The 18,905-nt window shown below is 42.8% G+C and overlaps 2 protein-coding genes across 2 annotated transcripts; both read right to left on the bottom strand.

The window, feature by feature from the left end:
* Positions 1 to 328: 328 nt before the first annotated feature.
* Positions 329 to 3,736, bottom strand: c17h7orf25 (chromosome 17 C7orf25 homolog). Its single transcript, XM_004078880.5, has 2 exons — positions 3,604 to 3,736; positions 329 to 1,764 (listed from the first exon to the last, which is right to left on the bottom strand). The coding sequence occupies exon 2, from the start codon at positions 1,749 to 1,751 to the stop codon at positions 501 to 503; it is 1,251 nt and encodes a 416-aa protein (XP_004078928.1). The 5' UTR covers positions 1,752 to 1,764; positions 3,604 to 3,736; the 3' UTR covers positions 329 to 500.
* A 2,041-nt stretch (positions 3,737 to 5,777) lies between these two features.
* dnajc1 (DnaJ (Hsp40) homolog, subfamily C, member 1) lies at positions 5,778 to 17,985 on the bottom strand. The gene is made up of 12 exons (XM_004078879.5): positions 17,694 to 17,985; positions 17,048 to 17,149; positions 16,929 to 16,975; positions 15,354 to 15,519; positions 15,171 to 15,268; positions 14,948 to 15,041; positions 13,507 to 13,591; positions 13,251 to 13,414; positions 11,094 to 11,213; positions 10,913 to 10,961; positions 9,492 to 9,853; positions 5,778 to 6,090 (listed from the first exon to the last, which is right to left on the bottom strand). Exons 1-12 carry the CDS (start codon positions 17,853 to 17,855, stop codon positions 6,022 to 6,024), a joined length of 1,518 nt encoding a protein of 505 aa, XP_004078927.1. The 5' UTR covers positions 17,856 to 17,985; the 3' UTR covers positions 5,778 to 6,021.
* Between the last annotated feature and the right edge of the window lie 920 nt (positions 17,986 to 18,905).

Here is an 18,905-nt window from a genome sequence, read left to right as displayed (position 1 = left end):
GTTTCTGTCAGAGAAAACTCTGTATAATTTCATCACGTTGCATTCAGTATTTAATTGTTTTTCAGCTTGACCTTTTGCTGCCACTTTTAATTTATTTTATTTTAGAAAACACTGTATAGTGTATTATCACAAAGAGCTCCACTGATTTCCTCTCCTGTCTGTTATGTCACGATCTAATCATCGTGGTTAGAACTTAGCCATGTCTGCATTTCTGAATTCAGATTTTAGCTCAGGCTCAGCCTAGTCAGAGTTTCTCAGTTTTCTTAAGACATGCTCAAGGGAGTGTTTCATTCTTTGACTTTAGTCTTTAAAGATTTCCTTCATACTCTTATTGTTAAAGTGCCTGCACACCACAGGTGTCACTTCCTGTTTATTCACTTTGACTCATCAAAAAGAAAACAGCATTCAGTCAATTTAAACAGAAATCTTTTCCAAACTTAAACTCTCATAAATCCTTTCATGCTGATTGTGGGCGTGGCCCCACAGATGGGTGTTGTCCCTCAGATGGGCGTGGCCCTCCATTCTTTGCCTTCAGTCAGAGCTCTGGGCTGGTGAATGAACACGCTGTAGCGAACCCCCTGATTGGTTGCTGCTCTAACGAAGCGGCTGTTGGCTGTCATGGTGACAGCTCTCAGCTGGTCTCCGGTGCCGAAAATCATGAGGGAGCGCTGGTTGATTTTGGCGCTGGGTGTAAGGCGTAGCGTGCGCTCCGACGGCTGGTCTTCCACCACCTGGAGACGGGCGAGGAGCTTCTGAGCGCGTTCCTTCTCACCGGGCCCCCCAAGCGTATCCAGGATGACCTGGAAGTCCTGGACGGCAGCGCGGCAGGCAAACAGCTCCTTGCCCTCCATGAAGGCATCGAGCTGCGGCAGCACCTGCTGGTGGCGCTCCTGAGCTGCCTGCTCGGTCAGCACTGGCTCGCGGAAGGTGAAGTGGCAGCGGCCGTGGCTCAGTGACGATACATACGTGATGAGCGTGGTGATGTCCAGGTTAACCCGCTGACACTCCTCCACTTGCACCTGCGCCGGGAACGCCAGGCTGGCCACCACAGTGTGGCGGTCCACCCGTGTCAGCTCTGCCTGCTCCTCTTCCTCGCTGTCATCCTCTATGTCTTCTTCCTCATCCTCCTCCTCCTCTTCTTCTTCTTCTCCACGAGGATCCTCAAGCACAATGGTGTTGACGGCCACGATGTCTCCGCGGACGGACACGCCCATCTCTTTGAGCCGGTCAGCCATGGGGCTGGACACTCCGTTGTAGAAAGCAAACACAATGTGGGGGTGTCGGTATTGGACGGGCTGCTGACGGCTGGCCTGCAGGAAGTCCTCCGCCTGCAGGATGATGCTCTTGTCTCCGTACTGGCCCCGCCCCTGCCAGATGTTGTGCAGAGCCTCTGCCTTTCTGCCCACTGCCTTCACCCACGTGTGGCCCCCATTGGCCACCACATCTACCACCAGGGTGCGGCGGCAGCCGGAGGTGTCCTGGTATGTGAAGACATGCAGCAGTGCCACCACGTCCTCTAGACTTTGGGCGGAGTCTACGATGGCTGTCAGGTGGGTCAGGTTAGTGCTGTGGAGGTGGGACTCCTTGACCTTCAGCTCACCCTTCTCTACTTTCCGCAGGAAGCGAAGCTCAGCTCGCAGCTTGCCACATAGCTTCTGGTGGCCTTCCACCCCGGCGCAGAGCTGTTCTGCCCGCTGCAGCAGCACCTGGGCGGAGCTTATTCTCTGGTGGAGCGTGGCCTGGAGCGACATGTTTCAATCACACCTGAGAACACACACAAGGCTTTGATGACAGGGGATTCAGCCCAGGGCTTGCGTCAAATCAGCACCAAAAAGAGTCTGGAGCTTCGATTATGTGTTTAACACTTTTAGTAACATTTTCTTGAATAAAACTCGCCGCATTCGTGCATTTTTTTAATCAAACAACGTAAGGCACCGCCTCTTTTCTGTCATTTTCTTGGGGAACAAATGAAAGAATCACACCACAACTGATGTATCTTCTCAAACGTGTCTAGCAGAATCAAGCCAGTGCTGCTGGAGGAAAGAGGAAATAGGAATAAAAGAGGAAGAATAAGTCCAACTGATGAGCTTCTAGCGTCTTTGCAAATGAGCTCAAATCCTGGGCCTCTACATTGCCTGAATTCACCTAAAGCTGAGATGAAGGCATCAACATGAACATAAAAACATCCATCAACTGATGGTCTGAGGTTGAGGGGCTGCCGGCTGGACAGTGTTACTTTAAATTCTAAAAAGAATTTTTATTCAACTTTAAAAAAATTATTTGAAGGTAGACTCAAAGTGAAGCAATGAGCTGGACATCTGCACTCAAGTGTTTTTTTTAGCCCCGTCTCACAGTGAAAACTGATGGATATTGTAAAACAATCTTACGAGAGGTTGGTGAGGTTACAGGAAGCGGAGGTGGAGAAGGTGGAGGACCTTAAGTACTGTAGGGGCCACAAAGTCTGACTTTACCCTTTAGAAAAATAAGACACGGATTTGCATTCATGCTACTGTTACTATTATGATAAATATAAATGAACTGCTGCTTTTTGTTACCATAAAGAAAAAAGAAAGAGAAAATCTACTTTTTTTTCAGACTATGAAATAGTTTTTCCTCTGAAACAGGTTTGCATGACTTTCTTTCAAAATAAGACACCTAGTGCCACTCGTCTCAATGCAGCAAAGCATTGAGTAGGTTGTGTAATGTCAGAAACAATAATAATTATAATGCTAAAAAGTACATTTTACCACAATAGAAAATCTGCCTTATAGCCAAATGCACCTTTATGAACTCTAGTTGAGCTTACTTAAACTCAAATGGGTTTTCTATGGAACACGGACCTAAAAAAATCTGTCAAAGTCTTTGGTAAACTATGAAGGATTGTTGGACAAAAACAGCTAGCATAATCAGGAACATTATGAAGTAAAACATGATGTCCTTCAACTGTGTGAATGAGTTGAATAAGGTTTGAGTTAGTTTACTTTACAGTTGCTTTTTAACATTAAACCCTTTTAATTTTTCTTTAACCAGAGAGCCGCAATGGAGGGGTTAAAGAGCCACATGACCAGGTCCAGGAGCCTCAGGTTGGAGACCTCTGGACCTGGTCCAGCTGCAGCAGGGACTGTGAAAAAGAGCTAAAGAAGAAGCGCGTGCAAGCGGGGGGAGCGGGTGGGGGAAGATTTCAGGTACAAGAGTGTCCCCCAAAATAAAGGGAGAGGTGCAGAAGACTGTGTTGACAGCCAGAGTGTTGGAGACTGGAGGCAGCAGATCTGAAGTTGTTGAAGGAAAATGCAGGAAGACCACATTTTGGACACGTTGACAGAGGTGGGGGACAGGGTTGATAAGAGAATGCCGTGGTTGGAGCTACCAGGGTGGAGGCGTAGAGGAAGAGCAGAAAAGAGGTTTGTGGATCACAGGGAGGACAGGAGGGCACTTGAAATTGAAGTGACTTTAGTATGCACAGGCTACACCACTCTCTCTCTCTGAACCTTTCATTACTTTCAGAACACCCCTGAAAAATCTGAACTTAATAAGCGTAAGGACATATTTCTGTTATCAACTAACGTAAAAAATAAATAAAAACGAACACATAACGGTACTTACATTAAATAGTGACGCCAGAAAGGAGTTCGCTGATCGTATAGCCTCAATTAAAAGCTAACCGAATGCTAACTGTCAGAAGCTTCTTCTATTTGGCATGAAGTTAAACAGGAAGTAAAATACGCACTTCCGGGCGTCCTTTCAGAATAAAAGCACAACACTTGCGGTTGCAGTCAAAGGCAGTTTAAACCATTCAACCGTAAACATTAATCAAACTTTTTGGATAAATTGAAAAAGTAGTTTTGTGAAGCCGGCTGTAGTAAGTCTAATTCAGGGTTCTGCAACCTGAGGCTTTGGAGCCACATGTGTCTCTTTTACCTCTCTATTGTGGCTCACTGGTTAAAGAAAACATACAAATTAAAAGGTTTTAATTTTGAAAAGTAACTGTGAAGTAAAAAAATAAGTAAGCAGTAAATTAAGAGAAAACTGTATTCAACTCATCCACAAAAGTTGAAGGACAGTATGTATATTAATATGATCAAACCATCATATTTTGACATGTTTGTGTGCGCCTTGTACCTCACAAAATCAGGTCATTAAGCACATCCAGAATTAAGGCATACCAAGGAATATGAAATATTTTTTATTTTTTAACAAATCAAAGGATTTTAAAATACGGCAAGAGTCATCTTGTTCTACCATCTGTAACTCTGGTCAGTGCGACTTACCAATTTCTGGCTGAGATAAACAAAACATAGTCAAATAAACTGTGTTTTTTTATATTTAGCTGCTAACATTATGCTACCTATTTCATTTACTGCATTGACATGATCCTATGTGACACAGGATCCTATGTGCACAAATGGTAAGATGGTATAAGTCATATATTTATGTAGCGCTTTACTACCTTCTTAGAAGGCCTAAAGCGCTTTACAGTCAGTCTCATTCACCCGTTCACACACGCTGATGACAGCTCTGCTGCAGAACACTGGTGCCAATCTATAACCAACAGCAGCAATGTGGGGATCAGCGTCCTGTGCAAGGACACAGCGATACATGGACATGCATATTAGGAACCAAACTTGCAATCTTCCAGAGGTTGACCGCTCTACATCAGCACCATGGCCGCCCTACAAATGGAAAACAAGCTCTTGTCGCAACTCTTGTCTTTTATTTTGACAGGAAGCCTTTCAGTTAGTTTTGCCAAATGTTAGCTCATATTTTGAAAATAAATTGTATTTTTTTCTTTATGTTTTAATAATGCTAAAAAACATCAGTATTTATGCTAATAGTAATAACATAAATATAAATATGTGTCTTGGTACTGACAGAAAAAACTTTTATGTAAAAGAGTGTATGACGCGTTTGAGGCGGTATGTGATGGCATCATGTCTCTTTGCGGTGTAATTTTGGATTAACAATCTCTTTTTGAGATGAAGAAAAGAATGAACCTTTCTCTTTTAGAAAGCTTTTTATTGTTTTTTTCATCCTGCAAATTTATTTATTTATTTTTATTTATTTTTTTGCAAATTTCTGTAGACAATAACCTTAATTATGTTTTATGCTTTTAGGTTTAACTCATTTGTTTTAATGTGTGTCTAATGCCAAAATATTTAGATTGTCAACTATTAAGAAGAATGTATTTCCAAAAACACATTCATTACTCTATTGAAGGTTTCCCAAACTGTTAACTGTTTAACAGTTTGACTGTTTAACTGTTTTTTTTTACCAGTAGTTGGTATGGTAGAGCGAATGAAGCTTCAAGAAGCTTTGCGCTTCAATGACTCAATCTGACTTAAAAGACTCAAGTCCATAATGAGATCTCATCCAGCCATCACTAAATGAAACTAAGGCAGGCTCTGGATGGGACTAAAGCAGACCAAAAGGCGCTGACCTGGACCTGACTACATGGATTTGAACTTGACTGGAGCGAAACACAACCTTCTAAATGGGGCTAAAGCAGACCCCTTTGATCTAAACCTGACTAGACACATCTGTGTTAATGTGGTTCTATTTGAATCAAAGTAGATCTCTGTATTTCTAAACATATTTTCACACATAATAGTTCTGATATTTAAATTTATTTAGCTAAATCCACAACATGTTTGCGGCTCAAAGATTATGCATGGCTCAAAGTTGGACACATTTTTAATAATCTCTCAATCTCATGATTTTGGAGCAGACAATGGTAGAGACGATTGTTTGATGTAGAAACAAGTGAATAATCACAAATCCCATCTTTTTTATTATTTTATTTATTGTGATCAACAATACAATTGAAAACAAAATAAATATGGCTGATTGATCAGTGATCACTCTGATAGGCTGCATGCTGAAAAGCTAAGGCACACAGAGCTGTGATGTCATAATCCGGTCAGTTCGCCAGTCCCGAACACCTGAAGACAAAAACCTCCAATTGGAAGTTGGCAGGTCAGCTCTTTACCTGCCAAATCAAAGGTGTGGTCAGAGGCAGAGCTTCAATCAGCTGTTCATCTGCTTTTTCTTTTGGATAAGCTCAGCCAGCACCTTGTAACGAGACACACACTCCTCCTGTCAACAACACACACAAACATTAAGGTAAGTTTGTACACTGGGAGAAATGAGTTTTATTCAAAAACTTTTATGCACCAAAAGTTTTTTTCTTTAATACAGATAGTAAAAGCCTTGGTAGAGAGAATCGAGGACAAAGATTTATAATTCATCAAACACAATTTTTAGCCCCTTGCATTGTTAAGGCGTACATTAAGGGCCAAAGTGAAGCGCTGCCCCAACCTGATATACTGTTTATGTGCCTCTGATCCGCTGTATGCTTAAATCCAGGCATCTCTTTCTAAACTCCAACCTACTGTTAATGCTCCCCCCGCCCATTTATCTATAGGAGCTCCATGTTAATGAGAAATGAATATGGGAAGACTCATGAGCAGCTTTGGTTAACCAATCAGAAAAAACTGAATGGACTTGTCAGCAACAAAAACAGGTTTGAGTGTGAGGATGAGGGGCTGCTGACAGAGGTGGAGCAGAAGGGTGTTCAGCCAGGGATGGGCAACTCCAGGCCTCGAGGGTTGCATTGCAGCATGTTTTTCCAACATCCCCTGCTTTGGCATGTTCCAATTGGCTGAACACACCTGAACTAGGTACTCAGTCATGAGTAGGGCTTGGATATCTTGAAATGGGGTGGACACAACGGAGTTGCCCATCCCTGACTGACTCACAGCTAACAACCTCAGGAGGAACATCTGCAGGAGGCAAAGACAGTCAGATGGTGTCTCTCTGGTGATGGGGGCCCATCCACGGATGAAAAGAAGATAGTCATAGCCAAAAATACTGACACCCTTGCAAGTCTGTAAGAAAATGCCACACTTTCTTTTTTTATTTTTACAGAAAATCGTTGTGATTGCAAATGTTTTGCTATTCACATGTTTATTCTTTGTGTAACCCAGACAAGCCAAATTGACTGATTTCTGGTCCCCGCCCTTATTGCTGTGGCTCCTGTCCTATAGAACACCCTGGTAAGTCTTTCGGCTTCCTGCTTCCTGTCTTCAGCTGCTACTGTTTGCTGTGGTTGGGTTAACGTGTGTTTGAAGCTGCATGTTTGTCATCAAGACATTCCATTTCGCTAAAACCTTCGCTGATCCAACTAACAACCTGACTAGACTCAACTGATCTTCTGTCAGGTATTCTTTTTTTCTTCCGTTCACCCTTTGGATTCAGTGACTTCTTCAACTATTCACCCTCACGACATTGGTTGGCAAGCTACCCAATGAACTGCACTGTGGAGTTGTGGAACTTAAATCCACCACAGAAACCTGGAAACAAGACCTCACGTCATTCTGGAACTCTAGACAAGAGAAGACAATTCCTCTTGGACCTTGAACCTACCACTGCACTCATCAACACGTATCTGTTTATTTGTCTCTGTCATGTTTTTCATTTTTTTCAATACAATCAATTCCTTCTCTTAATACTCTTCTTCTTGCAGTGCAACATCTAAAGAACAGAACACAAAAATGGATAGACAAAATGATTGGCACCTTGTCGATACTATAAGCAATAACTGCTTTGGTGTATGTGTGATTCGTACCAAGACACACCTGGGGCAAATAACAGGTGTGGGTAGTATAGTCATCACACTTTTACCAGTTAAAATGGAGAAATGGAAAACTCTGACTTTAAAATGTGGGTGACACTCAGTACCAATAGGTGTTAGGGGTATTGAGAGCAAATAAAGTGTTGAAAAACTGCAGAGATCTCCATGTTTCTGTGCATAATACGACTAAGAGAATTACAGGCCTTGACGTGTTTAAAAGAGCAAAATAATGAAAAACTACAACAAAGGACCGTTTGAAAGGTGGACAAAGAACCCAAATAAACTTCCAAAAATATTCAAGCTGATCTGCAGACACAGAGTACAACAGTGTCAGCTCGCACCGTCGCAATCTGAATGAAACGAGGCGCTATGGTAGGAGATCCAAAAGGACACCACTGCTGACACAAAGCCATAAAAAAACAAGACGTGAGTTTGCCAAAATGTATGGGACAAAACCACAATTCTTCTGACAGAACGTCCGGTGGACAAATGAGACGAAAGGGAGCTTTCTGTGAAAGGACGTCATGGTGTTGTTTACAGAAAAAAAGAAATGAAGCCTTTGAAGAAAAGAACCCGGTTCCTGTGGTCAAATATGGTGGAGGTTGAAATATGCTTTAGTGTTGCTTTGCTGAAAGCCTTTATTGTGTGAACGGTATCATGAAATCTGGTGATTTCCAGAGAATAATGGGAAACATCAGAGTGGCCAGTGTCTCAAAGCTGCTTCTTTACCAGAGGTCTTTCAAAAACCTAAGCCACACTTTAAAAAGGACTCCGTATTGAGAAAAAGTACCGGAAAATTCTGAAACGATCAGCAACAAGTCCAGATCTGAACGCCTGTGGAGAGATAGCGGCGTAATAGTTGGGACGCCTACATTTTTGTGCATAGAAGCCGTCATAGTTGAGTTTACGGGTCTGTAGCAGCAGCACAGTGGAACTTTTATCATCTGCTGCATCAGCTGTGCACATCAACACAAAAGCTGTAAAGGAGGGGGCAGAATTCATTTTGCTTTCACCTTAGATGGATTTCTTTAAATGTTCAATGGAGCATACTTTTAAGTTTCATCAAAGCATTAAAAAAAGATTCCCTTAATTAGAAGCAATATAAAAAAAATGTGATAAAACTATAATGGCAACATGAACAACAAAAATAAACTAATAGTTCTACAGACTCATTTATGATTTATTTGGAATGACTGATTTTTTTTCTATACGTCTTTTCTGATCTGTGGGGTTCTTATCTTCCTCCAGACGGCAGCAAGGAGATGGAATGATGAAGAGGATGAGTGGCGTCCTTCATGATTAAAAAGGGTTTTCCCAAAGTTTTGATTGCCTGTACATTCCACTGGGGGGGGGGGGGTCCTGTAGTTTTTAGGTGCTTTTTGTTGCCTGATTTCTTGTTCTGGTGAGGATTGTTGAGAGTTGGACTACACAAATCTTAAATCATATAGTTTAGGAAACCACTCTCTCCAATCAGGAGTGAGCTTGTTGCAAGTCCACACCCGACCACTTGAAAGCGCTTTTGTGAGAATCTGTTGATCAAATGTTTTAAACATTCCTTGTGAGACCACATACTTTTATCGAGGCATCTGATTGGTCGGTTTCTAACTTGAATAACTAACAAATAGAATGGCTGATAGCTGGTTGTTTCTCAATAGAAGTCTATGGGGCCTTGGCTTCTTGGAGCCAGCGAGTACTTCCTGTTGGGAATCTAAGGTGGAAGGAGTCACTCAGTCAACTTTTCATATACAGTCAAATGTTCAAAACCAGAAAGCCCTCTTGATAAGTGCAACCTCCTGCTGAGGAGTCAATCATGGTGGAAGAGCTCATGTTTGTAATTGGTCCCTCTTTAGCCCGCTGTACTTACCTTGGTCTTTCCTGGGACCACCTTGGCAATCCGGTCCCAGCGTTCTGCAGTTCCTCGTGGGAACTGCTGCAGAGCCAGTTCCAAAAGTTTCTGCTGGTTCTGAGTCCAGGTGGAAGCATGACTCTTCTCTACGTTGTCTTGAGGCTCCGCCTCCTCCCTTTCTACTGCATTTGGGTCAAAATCTCTCTGCCGGCGACTCCGGACCTTCGCTTCTGCACCTTCTTTGTTCCGCCGTCGAACGGGCAGAGCTGCATCCTTTTGAGTCTCCTCCTGCTCCTGCTCTACCCCGACTCCTGGCACCGAGTCATGGGCAGGAAGTGGTTTCCCATGATGTCCCTTTAGGTCTGAAAACTTTACCAGACCTGGAAAAGGGACAGAAAGGAGGGAAACTTTTAAAAAGGTACTGATTGCTGTTCTTGCACTTTCATCTTAATCTCACGTCTCTTGCTTGTGTCCTTGAAAGTAAGGAAGAGACTTAAAACCATGAAGATCAGCATTCTGGAAGCTATAATCAAGTGTTAAGGAGTAAAATATGAGGCCTTATAGTCAAAAGCACCACATGATTAGTGATCGCCCGGTTATATTTGATTTTGTTTCCTGTGGGACAGTGAGTGCATGGGGGAGAGTCTTCATGAGCAGAGAAGAAAGGCATCTTCATTTGAAAAGTTAAATTTTTTTTCTGAACAAATACAGAAATTACTTGATTTTTTAACGGACGTATTGAAGTAAAATCTAAAGAAAATTGAAACTTTACAGACAGCAGAAGGGACTCCATCTGAATCAGGAGACATTCAAGAGTCCTCACAGCGGTTTTGGAGGCATTTTTTAAGAAATCTTGGGAGGAAGGCACAATTTATCCCAAATCCACCAGCACAGACCTGCTTCAGTGAGCCAAACTACTCTGCGTTCAGACAATCCACTGCTGTGCTGGAACGTTAACAACCATTGCTAGCGTCCCTGCTAATCAAAGCAGGAACCAACCAAGTCAGTGCACCTTCAACCAGAGTTCAGGGTCACAGACTCTCTAACTCCAATATACATGTTTAAAAATAAGAAACAGGGAGCTGAAATCCTGGTCCTCCCTAAAAAGGAACAGCCTTTGAGTCCCTCGAGCTGAAAAGAATAAAATAATCTGCATTTTTACATATTAGACTTGTCCACTTTAAAGCCATGTTTTGGTCCTGCTGAGCTTTAGGAATTTGAAGATGCATCCAAAATTTCTAAGGCAATCAGAACGTTTTGTGTCCTTTTTTTTATCTGAGTTTTAAAATTTATCTAAAAAGTTTCAGTAGTGATACCTGAATAAAATCTTGCATAAATGTTTCAAAATAAAAGCAGGACAGTTGCATCATTTAAATAATTGTAGGCTTTTTTCTGCTGAGGAACTTCTTTAAGAACATATAATGTTGACTACAGCGTACCTGGGGTGTGGTTCACGTTGTCCTTCACCTGCTTGACTTTGGCCGTCACCTGTTGAAAGCACAAGTTTGAAATATTTCAGGGGTCTTAAAAACACAGAACCAGTTCAAGAAGCAGCCACAGTCCTTGTGTGTCGGAACTGTGGGCCTCTTTATCAACCCACACAATTGAACACAGACTCACATCGGTTACGGATCGGCCCAGCTCATGAGCAATCTTCTCCCATCGCCCCGGGGAACCACCTGGGAATTTCCCCATCAACCTGCTGAGCAGACTCATCTCCTCCTCTGTCCATGCCGAGGCCTGCAGACAGAAAAGGCATGTCAGAATCGGCATACATGTCGTCTGAAGCATCAAAAACTTCAGAATGAAGCTGAATCCCTCAATGGTAAAAGAAACTGTGTAACTTTACTCAGCCCCCAGTAATCTAATTACTTAGACTAGAACAGGAACAGCTTTTTTAAACCTGATTGAGCGGTTTTCTCTCGTCCAGCAGCCTGTTTCATCTTTAGTGGTGCGCATCTTTAAACGAAGATGATTGACTGAGAAGGAAAGATGTCACAGTAAAAGCTATCAGGACTCGATACGTTTGAAACTAAAAGAACTTTGGACTGGCTTTCATCCTGTTAACCTGGGACAACTTTTAAAATGATCCTGTCAGGGAGACAGACAGCTCTCACAGACTCTCCTCTGGTGTTCTACAGGGTTCTGTTTTTGGTCCCCCTACTTTGCTCCCTGCAAGTGCCACATGTCTCAGCTCCATCAGTGAAGGTCAGACATTTCTATTCTCCGAGTTCACACTCTTGTACTCTCTGTGATGATCTTCTAAAGCTACGTCCACACCAGCCTCGGAAACACGCGCTTAAGTGACCACTTCCAATGAAAAATCTATGTAAACTCGAGTCCATGTTCATTTCAGGCTTCCCCGTTCAAAACTCACATTCAGTTTTTACAACCGTTTTCAGGCTCTGTGTACAAAACACGCGGCCATTGAACGTGCAGTGTAATGTTAAACCAGGTCAAACTAAATCCAAATCAGGGACTCGGATCTGGTAGTGACGTATGGATCCCGTTCCTTTTCATTCACGAAAGTACCAACCGTTTAAAAACTGATCATGAAGGAGGATTTAATAATTGCAGTAAGTGTCTGGCTGGAATTCTATGACACCATTTCTTACAGAATCAGAATAGAGCTGTGAAAGAAAAAGCCTGGAGCAAGATTCACGCGATTTGTACCACTTTCTGACATTTCACACCAACTTCCAACTGCAAGTGGTGGACATGCGCTAGTAAACCCGCACTTAGCGTGTCCTTGAACAACTGTCACGTTTGATTTGTCCGTAGCTTAATAGACGCAGCAGTAAGTCTGCACAATGGGGGCCGGTTCAGCTCGTGCTGGTTTGCGGCGCCTTTCATCCGTGAAACCAGGGTTCGAATCCGGGCTGCTCCCTATTCCCTTCTCTGCTGCTGTGCCGGTCCCAGGCCCGGTTGGATTAAGAGGGTTGCGTCAGGAAGGGCATCCGGCATAAAAACTTTGCCAAGTTAAACAATGCAACTCGCCCTCGAAGGAGGGTTGTTTCGCTGTGGCGACCCCTTATGGGAGAAGCCGAAAGTGAAAGAAGAAGTAAGCCTGCACAATAAATCCCAAATTTATCTTTATCGCAATATCCAGCTTTGAAATACTCATATTGCAAAAGTCGGAGAAAATTGCAATAAATGGTTACCTTAAATGTGCTAAAACAATCTTATGGCAGCTTGAAGTATTTAACAAATCAAATAAATCCATTTATGCATTTGATTTGACCAATCGGATGGAACCCTTTTATGTTAGATGACTGCCTCCTGTCATTTGGAGTATAATATAAGTTATGTTGAGTCTTATTTAAATTAAACTGTTGCAGTGAAATGGAATTATATATTTAGATGTTTTGCTATTCTTCATGTATCGCAAGTTATATGGTCATCGAAAAATGAACACTAATCGCAAATTGCGAGTTTTCCTCATAGCGTGCAGCCATATGCAGCGTCAAGCTTCTGCAGAGGATCCACATCTTCTTTTTGAATCACCACTGTTCAAATCTCTGCACAGCCTTCCTGTTCCCCCCAAAAGCACCCTCATCAGCACAGAGTGTCAAGAGCTTGGAAACAAATTCAACAATGAAGAAATGCTGACCTGCAGTGATGTGATTTCTCTCTGCAGCCTTGAATCATGACAATATCTGTGTACCAAAATGGCGCCAACTTTTCCAGTGTGGCCACAAATGCCTCACTGTGAGAGCTGTACATGAAGAGCACTTCAGCTGCACTGAGTGCTCTTCATGATGCTGCAGGATATCACACCTTCTTTTTGGAGGCCTTGCCATCTTGCAGCCAGTCATCCATCTGGTCTTCAATTTCCTCGATGGATGTGGCCTGGTCGTACATCTGGTAGTTCTGGCTGTCTGCTGGAATCTCATAAACGGGAAACTCTACTTTGGGCTTCCTGACCTTTGTCCTCTTTTCTCCTGCGATGGAGGAGCAGAGGAGGGAATCAAACAGCCTGATCACTTAAATTAAGCAAAAGAGAAGACACAATTTGATTAGAAAAGCAGCTCACGGGGGGCAACTTCCTGCTCTGAGGCAGCTTCCTCCTCTTGCTGCCGCTTCATCTGCTGGTACTCCTCATAGTACTGCTTTACCTCCTGAAACACAGAGAGCAGAACCAGAGCTCAGACCTGCGAACCGAAGCACGTGGTTCCAACAGCTGCTCATTTGGGGGCGCTATAGTCTAAAACAAACTCTGATCAGGACGGAAAAAAGCAGGAAGAACAAAAGCAGCAAAACTCGCTTGTACTCTAACTGTTATATGAGCGGCTGGAACTTTTCACTATACCATAAACACCCAGCAGGCATTTTCAAAATGATTTCCTGGTTCTTCAAGTTGATGCCATGTGCTGCTTTTTTTTCTCCTTTCTAAAACATGGAGCTCAAATAATTTCCTCCCTTTGGTTTTCTTCCCAGTCTATGTGCATTCACACTGAAGTGAACCGCAACAGAGTTCAACTGCAAGTGAAGAGAGTCCAGAGTCTTGCTAGACCAAGAGGACTATTGAACCTCATTTCCACTGAGCGGTACAGTACGGTACCCATTAAGGTGGACCGAACATACCATTTTGGTTGTAGGTCCATAGAAAATAGAACCAACCAGTTAGGGTGAAGCAGCTGTTGAAACCCGTTGTTTGAATGAAAGTCATTACTACAACAAAAAGCTCCAAGAAAGCGGCTGTATTTCCTCTTGCCCCCTCAAACATTAAATGATTCATTTACGAAGTACCAAAAGTCAAGCAGAAAAAAGTGAGCTGCTAGATGACCTCCATTGTTGTTGTTGTTAGCTTCATCCCTGTCATGCACCATGACAGTCCAGTTTTGAGCAGAAATGCTCACCTGAATTGCCTGGACTATTTATTCTACACCAGACTGGACCGGACCGTACCGCTCAGTGGCAATAAGACTATAGACGAATCATCGCTAGATTAGATCTGGATTAAACCTGGTGTGAAAGGATCTACATTTTTCAATGTGTTTGATGGTTTTTAGGTCCAAACGCTAAAGTTTAGCACGTGATTTAAACTGTGGGTCCTTTCTCTGAAGGTCCTGGAATCAGTCTGAGTTCAAGTACGCCACCTCCTGGAAATCCTGGGCATTTGTTATTGGAACGTTCAGTGCACCTTTAATTTCGCTCTTAAGATCTGAGTGAAACAATTACTGCAGCACAACAGAAAAACTCCAATAGAAACCACCGGGACTCATTTCCTGCCTCTGTAGTCTTTGTTTTATCTGACCAATGGGAAAAGGTGTAGGGTCAAATCAGGACTAACTTAAAATAAATGAGAACCAGACTGTAAGAAAGAAAAAAGATAAAACAGTTTATTTACTTTAAGATTACCCTCATTTGACCCCCACACCTCATGATGCTTTTAAGTGCGCATAATTCTTTTTTTTTTAAGTAGTCCAACATTAGCTAAGCCCACTTTAGAGACCGTCCAGTATTTGCCACACCTGGAGAGTTTGGGGCAGGTTTTTGATTGACAGGTAAAGCCAGATGCTGAGCTTCAGTGGAAGGATGTCCTGCCAATGAGGTCTTTCTTGATTTCTAAAACAAGAAACAAAAAAAACAGAATGAGAGACAAACCAGCAAACAGAATGATTGAATGGGGAAGATGCCACTCAGGTATCAGAAAGACTTTATTGATCACACACTTTGGAAATTTGTGATAAGTACCTTTCAGTCTGATCCTGACCAATACATCTGAGGTCATCTACAGGTCTTGAGTTCATCTTCTTCTTCTTGTCTTTTTTCTTCTTGCTCAGGAGCTCATCCTGGAAACATGAAGCTCAGGTTACACGATCTGCCCATATCTGAGTATCTGCCAAAGGCCTGCTTAACTCTGATTGGCTGTCTTACCAGTTGTTTCTCCAGGTAAATGGACCAGATGACAGCATAGTGCCCCACAGTGAGAATGAGGAAAAGGAGGAAGCCCAGCTCTGCGTTGCTCATCTTTCTGACCCGTCTGTAGTAAAAGACTGGCTGCCGCCAGTCGGGAAGCCCGTTCACCAGGATGTCGTCGTACCTGGGAAAGATACCAGTTAAGCGTTCCCAGTAGTCTTTCAAATATTTTTATGCTGTTTTTACCCAAATAAAACAAAGGTGTAGTTTTCTGGGACATAGTTTCTGGAGAGCAGCAGGAGTTCATTCGAAATTTACTTCTGAGTTGTGGGCGGGACAGTTTGTGCAGGACAACCCCACCCCCCCTTCCCATCACTCATCTGTTAACACCAGGGGTTCTCAAAGTTTTTGTAGCTGAGGGCCAAATTAAGAACTCGACAGTAGACTGGGGGCAAATTTTGGTGGAAAAAAAAGGATAAACGGAAAAAAGTGTTTTTAATAACTTTAATGACCAAGTGTCATTTGTACAGTTAACCAGACCCTCCAGATGTTTTCCCATTTGCAGTCAGAGGTTGCTGCTCAGATCTTCTGCTCGTCTATTAATTGTATCATTGGATAGACTTATTTCTTCAAACTTTTTCTTTTGCTCTAGACAAACAATGTCAGCTCCTTTCAGCATGCATTCTGTTTACAAACTCCCCGCCACTGAAGGGCTTGCTACGCCGGGCCATTTCCAAAGCCACAACATAGCTAGCTTCTGTCCCAGCTTCACTGGATTTAGCCATTTTTGTCAACATTATCTGCTGTGCAGCATAGCTTCATTGTAGCTCTTGGAGCTTATTGTTACGCTCCTCCTGTAAATTTGTCATAGTTTTTATGATTTGTAACATAGTGACGATTTATTTTGAATTCTTTGAGCATTGCATTTACCTGCTTGTAAATCAGGCACATGACTTTATCCAGCCCATGAGGTACGACAAAGTAAATATTTATCCACTTAGCTTGAAAGCATCTTTTCTCCTCGCCAACACAACGTTTTTTTCTTAAAGGAACCTGCTCTGGCTCTCTTTTATTGAGGGCCACAAAAAATTCTTCCCGCGGGCCGCCATTGGCCCCCGGGCCGCACTTTAAGAACCCCTTTAAGAACGCCCTTTAAGAACCCCTTTAAGAACCTTTAAGAACACACTCTCCCGCTGGCTTACGGCCTCTTGTACCCCTCACCCAAACATTACCAGTGCAACAAATATAGCGAGTAATACTGGAGCTATCCACTCGTACAGTTTTAAGCCAGACGCCAGCTCAGACGAGAAAAACAAAACAATGGATCTATTTGTCAGCGGGTGGATGCATCAGAATGGAGCGGAGCTTTTTCCAACAGCATTTTTTTGTCTGCTCCTAATTCACAACCATTTAAATAAATAAATACTCAGGAATGCAATTTGAGCTATATTTTCTTAATATATGTCCTTCATCACGAGAAAACATTTCCCAAGACCATGTTAGAAACACCAAAAAACTCCACTTTCATTGAAGGGAGCTCCCTGTAGAGGTGCAGGAAGCCTGTGGCTGCCTGATCATACAGGTAATACGCACCTGCGCCGCCTCTCCTCGTCCTTCAAGACTTCATAAATGGCCACAAGCTGCAAACCAAGAAAGAACCAACAGTCAGCTCCAGTCTGTGGAATCCTCTAGTTTGGGTTTGCAGCTCTTACCTGTCGGAACTGAGTCTCTGCATTCTCATCTTTGTTCTTGTCCGGATGCAGAGAGAGGGACAGCCGGCGGTAAGCCTTCTTGATCTCTGCCGGCGCTGCATCCTGACAAACGCGGGTGAGACATCGACAGGTGAGCAGGTCAAAGCAGGTCAAAGCAGGTCATGATCATTAGAGAGACACTAAACGATCAGGAGAGGGTTGAAGACAAAGTTTTGATCATTAACTAATCGATAATAATCTGATTATGATCTCATAGTGACCTGATAATCATTATAACCCAACTTAATTTGATTATAATCTGATTGATTTTACAATAGGACAGGATTTTGACAATAATCTGACGTTGATGTGCAGGTGAGGCTTCTTTCTGTGTCCACCTAGGGAAGCAGATGTTTGGCTTTTCTATTCCATCATTGCTGTTACCAAATTGATGAGAAGTTAGTAAACAGAACCTTCAAACCACAGACAAACTGGGATCTCGTTAATCCGAAATACTGACCACAGACCTCTGTGATCTGGTTTTTATTCATTCCAAAATTCATCTTCCTTCATTCGTTAGCCTGATGCTAACCTGCCAATCCGCCTATGGGTCGCTGTGTGTACGTGGCCGCCACGTGATTACCATGGAAACCGTGCAGGTACCAACCTGGTCCAGGTTCATGAACTGGTAGAACGTCTGCGGGATCTCCTCGACCAGGTCGAACAGCTCCAGGTCCGCGTCCCAGGCTGTTAGAGGAGGAGGCGTGGAGAGCAGCAGGCTCAAGGCCAGCAGAACCGGGCCGAAGTGGGCCGGATACAGCGCCATCATCCTGGACAGAAAGGACACTAGCCTAGAAGACACGGCTAATGAGTTTCCGGGATCAAAACATGGGCCAGTTGCAAGTGGGCCCTGAAATGGGAACTTTCTTCGTTTTAGACTGTTTTTGGTACAAATCTACTGGGAGCATCACCGCCACCTGCTGGTGGGAGGGCGTAACAGTTTTTTTTTAGGGTAAATGCCAACTACCCCTGGCTGCAGCCTGCAGAACTGCAGCCAGGGCTTACTCGTGAATGCTGCAAAAAACAAAAAGTTTTTGTTTGACATTTTTATCAGTTTTTGTTAAGAACTCTGTTAGGTTTTCTCAAAAATATTAAAATAAAATAGAATACAATTTTACTGGTCCCAACCAGGGAAATTCAGCTATCCAACAGTGGACAAGTAATAAATTACTCAATGAAAGTTTAAATGAAACACAAAAAGCCCTATAAAACTATATTTATATAACCCATATTATTCCCCGTATAGATGGTATAGAATGTCAGAGGAGTTTTACAATTGGTTGGATGTAGAAACTATGACATTTCCCAACCTCATAGTTCTAAACTTTAGTCAGATGAGTCTGTTCTCAGTGCTATGTTATCCAACTGCATTCAATTAAAAACAAGAAATAAAACACTGGTAATCTTCTTCCACCTCAGCCGCTTTTTGCCCACACATGAAGGCTGATGTAAAAGTTAATTAAGTTTCTGTCAAAGAAATGTTTTTTTTGGAAGATATAATAAAGAGAATAATTAATTTCCTGATAAAGATGTCTATAAAAGGTATTCAAGTTTAAGGAAAGGTTTTTATCACAGCGAGTGAGTACATGTGTGTGTGTGTGGGGGTGGGGGTTAGTTGGCATTGTGCCGGTTTTTTAATTACATGTTTGTTTTGTCCTTTGTTTTTAAATTTCATCATGTAAAGCACTTTGAGTACATGAGGTTGGAAAAGTGCTATACAAATGAACTTTGATTTGATTAGATAATTGAGTGTTGTAGCTGGATCTCTGTCTCGGGCCTCGGGTCGCCTGCTCCGCCTGGATCCTGACTACCCCTGTCT

Source organism: Oryzias latipes, chromosome 17 (assembly GCF_053564925.1).
Source record: "Oryzias latipes strain Hd-rR chromosome 17, Olatipes_Hd-rR_3.1".
Lineage (NCBI taxonomy): Eukaryota > Metazoa > Chordata > Actinopteri > Beloniformes > Adrianichthyidae > Oryzias > Oryzias latipes.
This window is presented reverse-complemented; position numbering and strand designations above follow the sequence as displayed.

Bases quoted from the DNA above. Each gene is read 5' to 3' on its own strand.
- c17h7orf25 (XM_004078880.5), bottom strand. From the start codon at position 1,751: ATGTCGCTCCAGGCCACGCTCCACCAGAGAATAAGCTCCGCCCAGGTG.
- dnajc1 (XM_004078879.5), bottom strand. From the start codon at position 17,855: ATGATGGCGCTGTATCCGGCCCACTTCGGCCCGGTTCTGCTGGCCTTG. The intron at 17,150-17,693 runs GTTGGTACCTGC...CGCGTTTGTCAG, and splicing joins AGTTCATGAACCTGGACCAG to GATGCAGCGCCGGCAGAGAT. The intron at 11,214-13,250 runs GTGTGATATCCT...TTCTGTCTGCAG, and splicing joins GCAAGGCCTCCAAAAAGAAG to GCCTCGGCATGGACAGAGGA.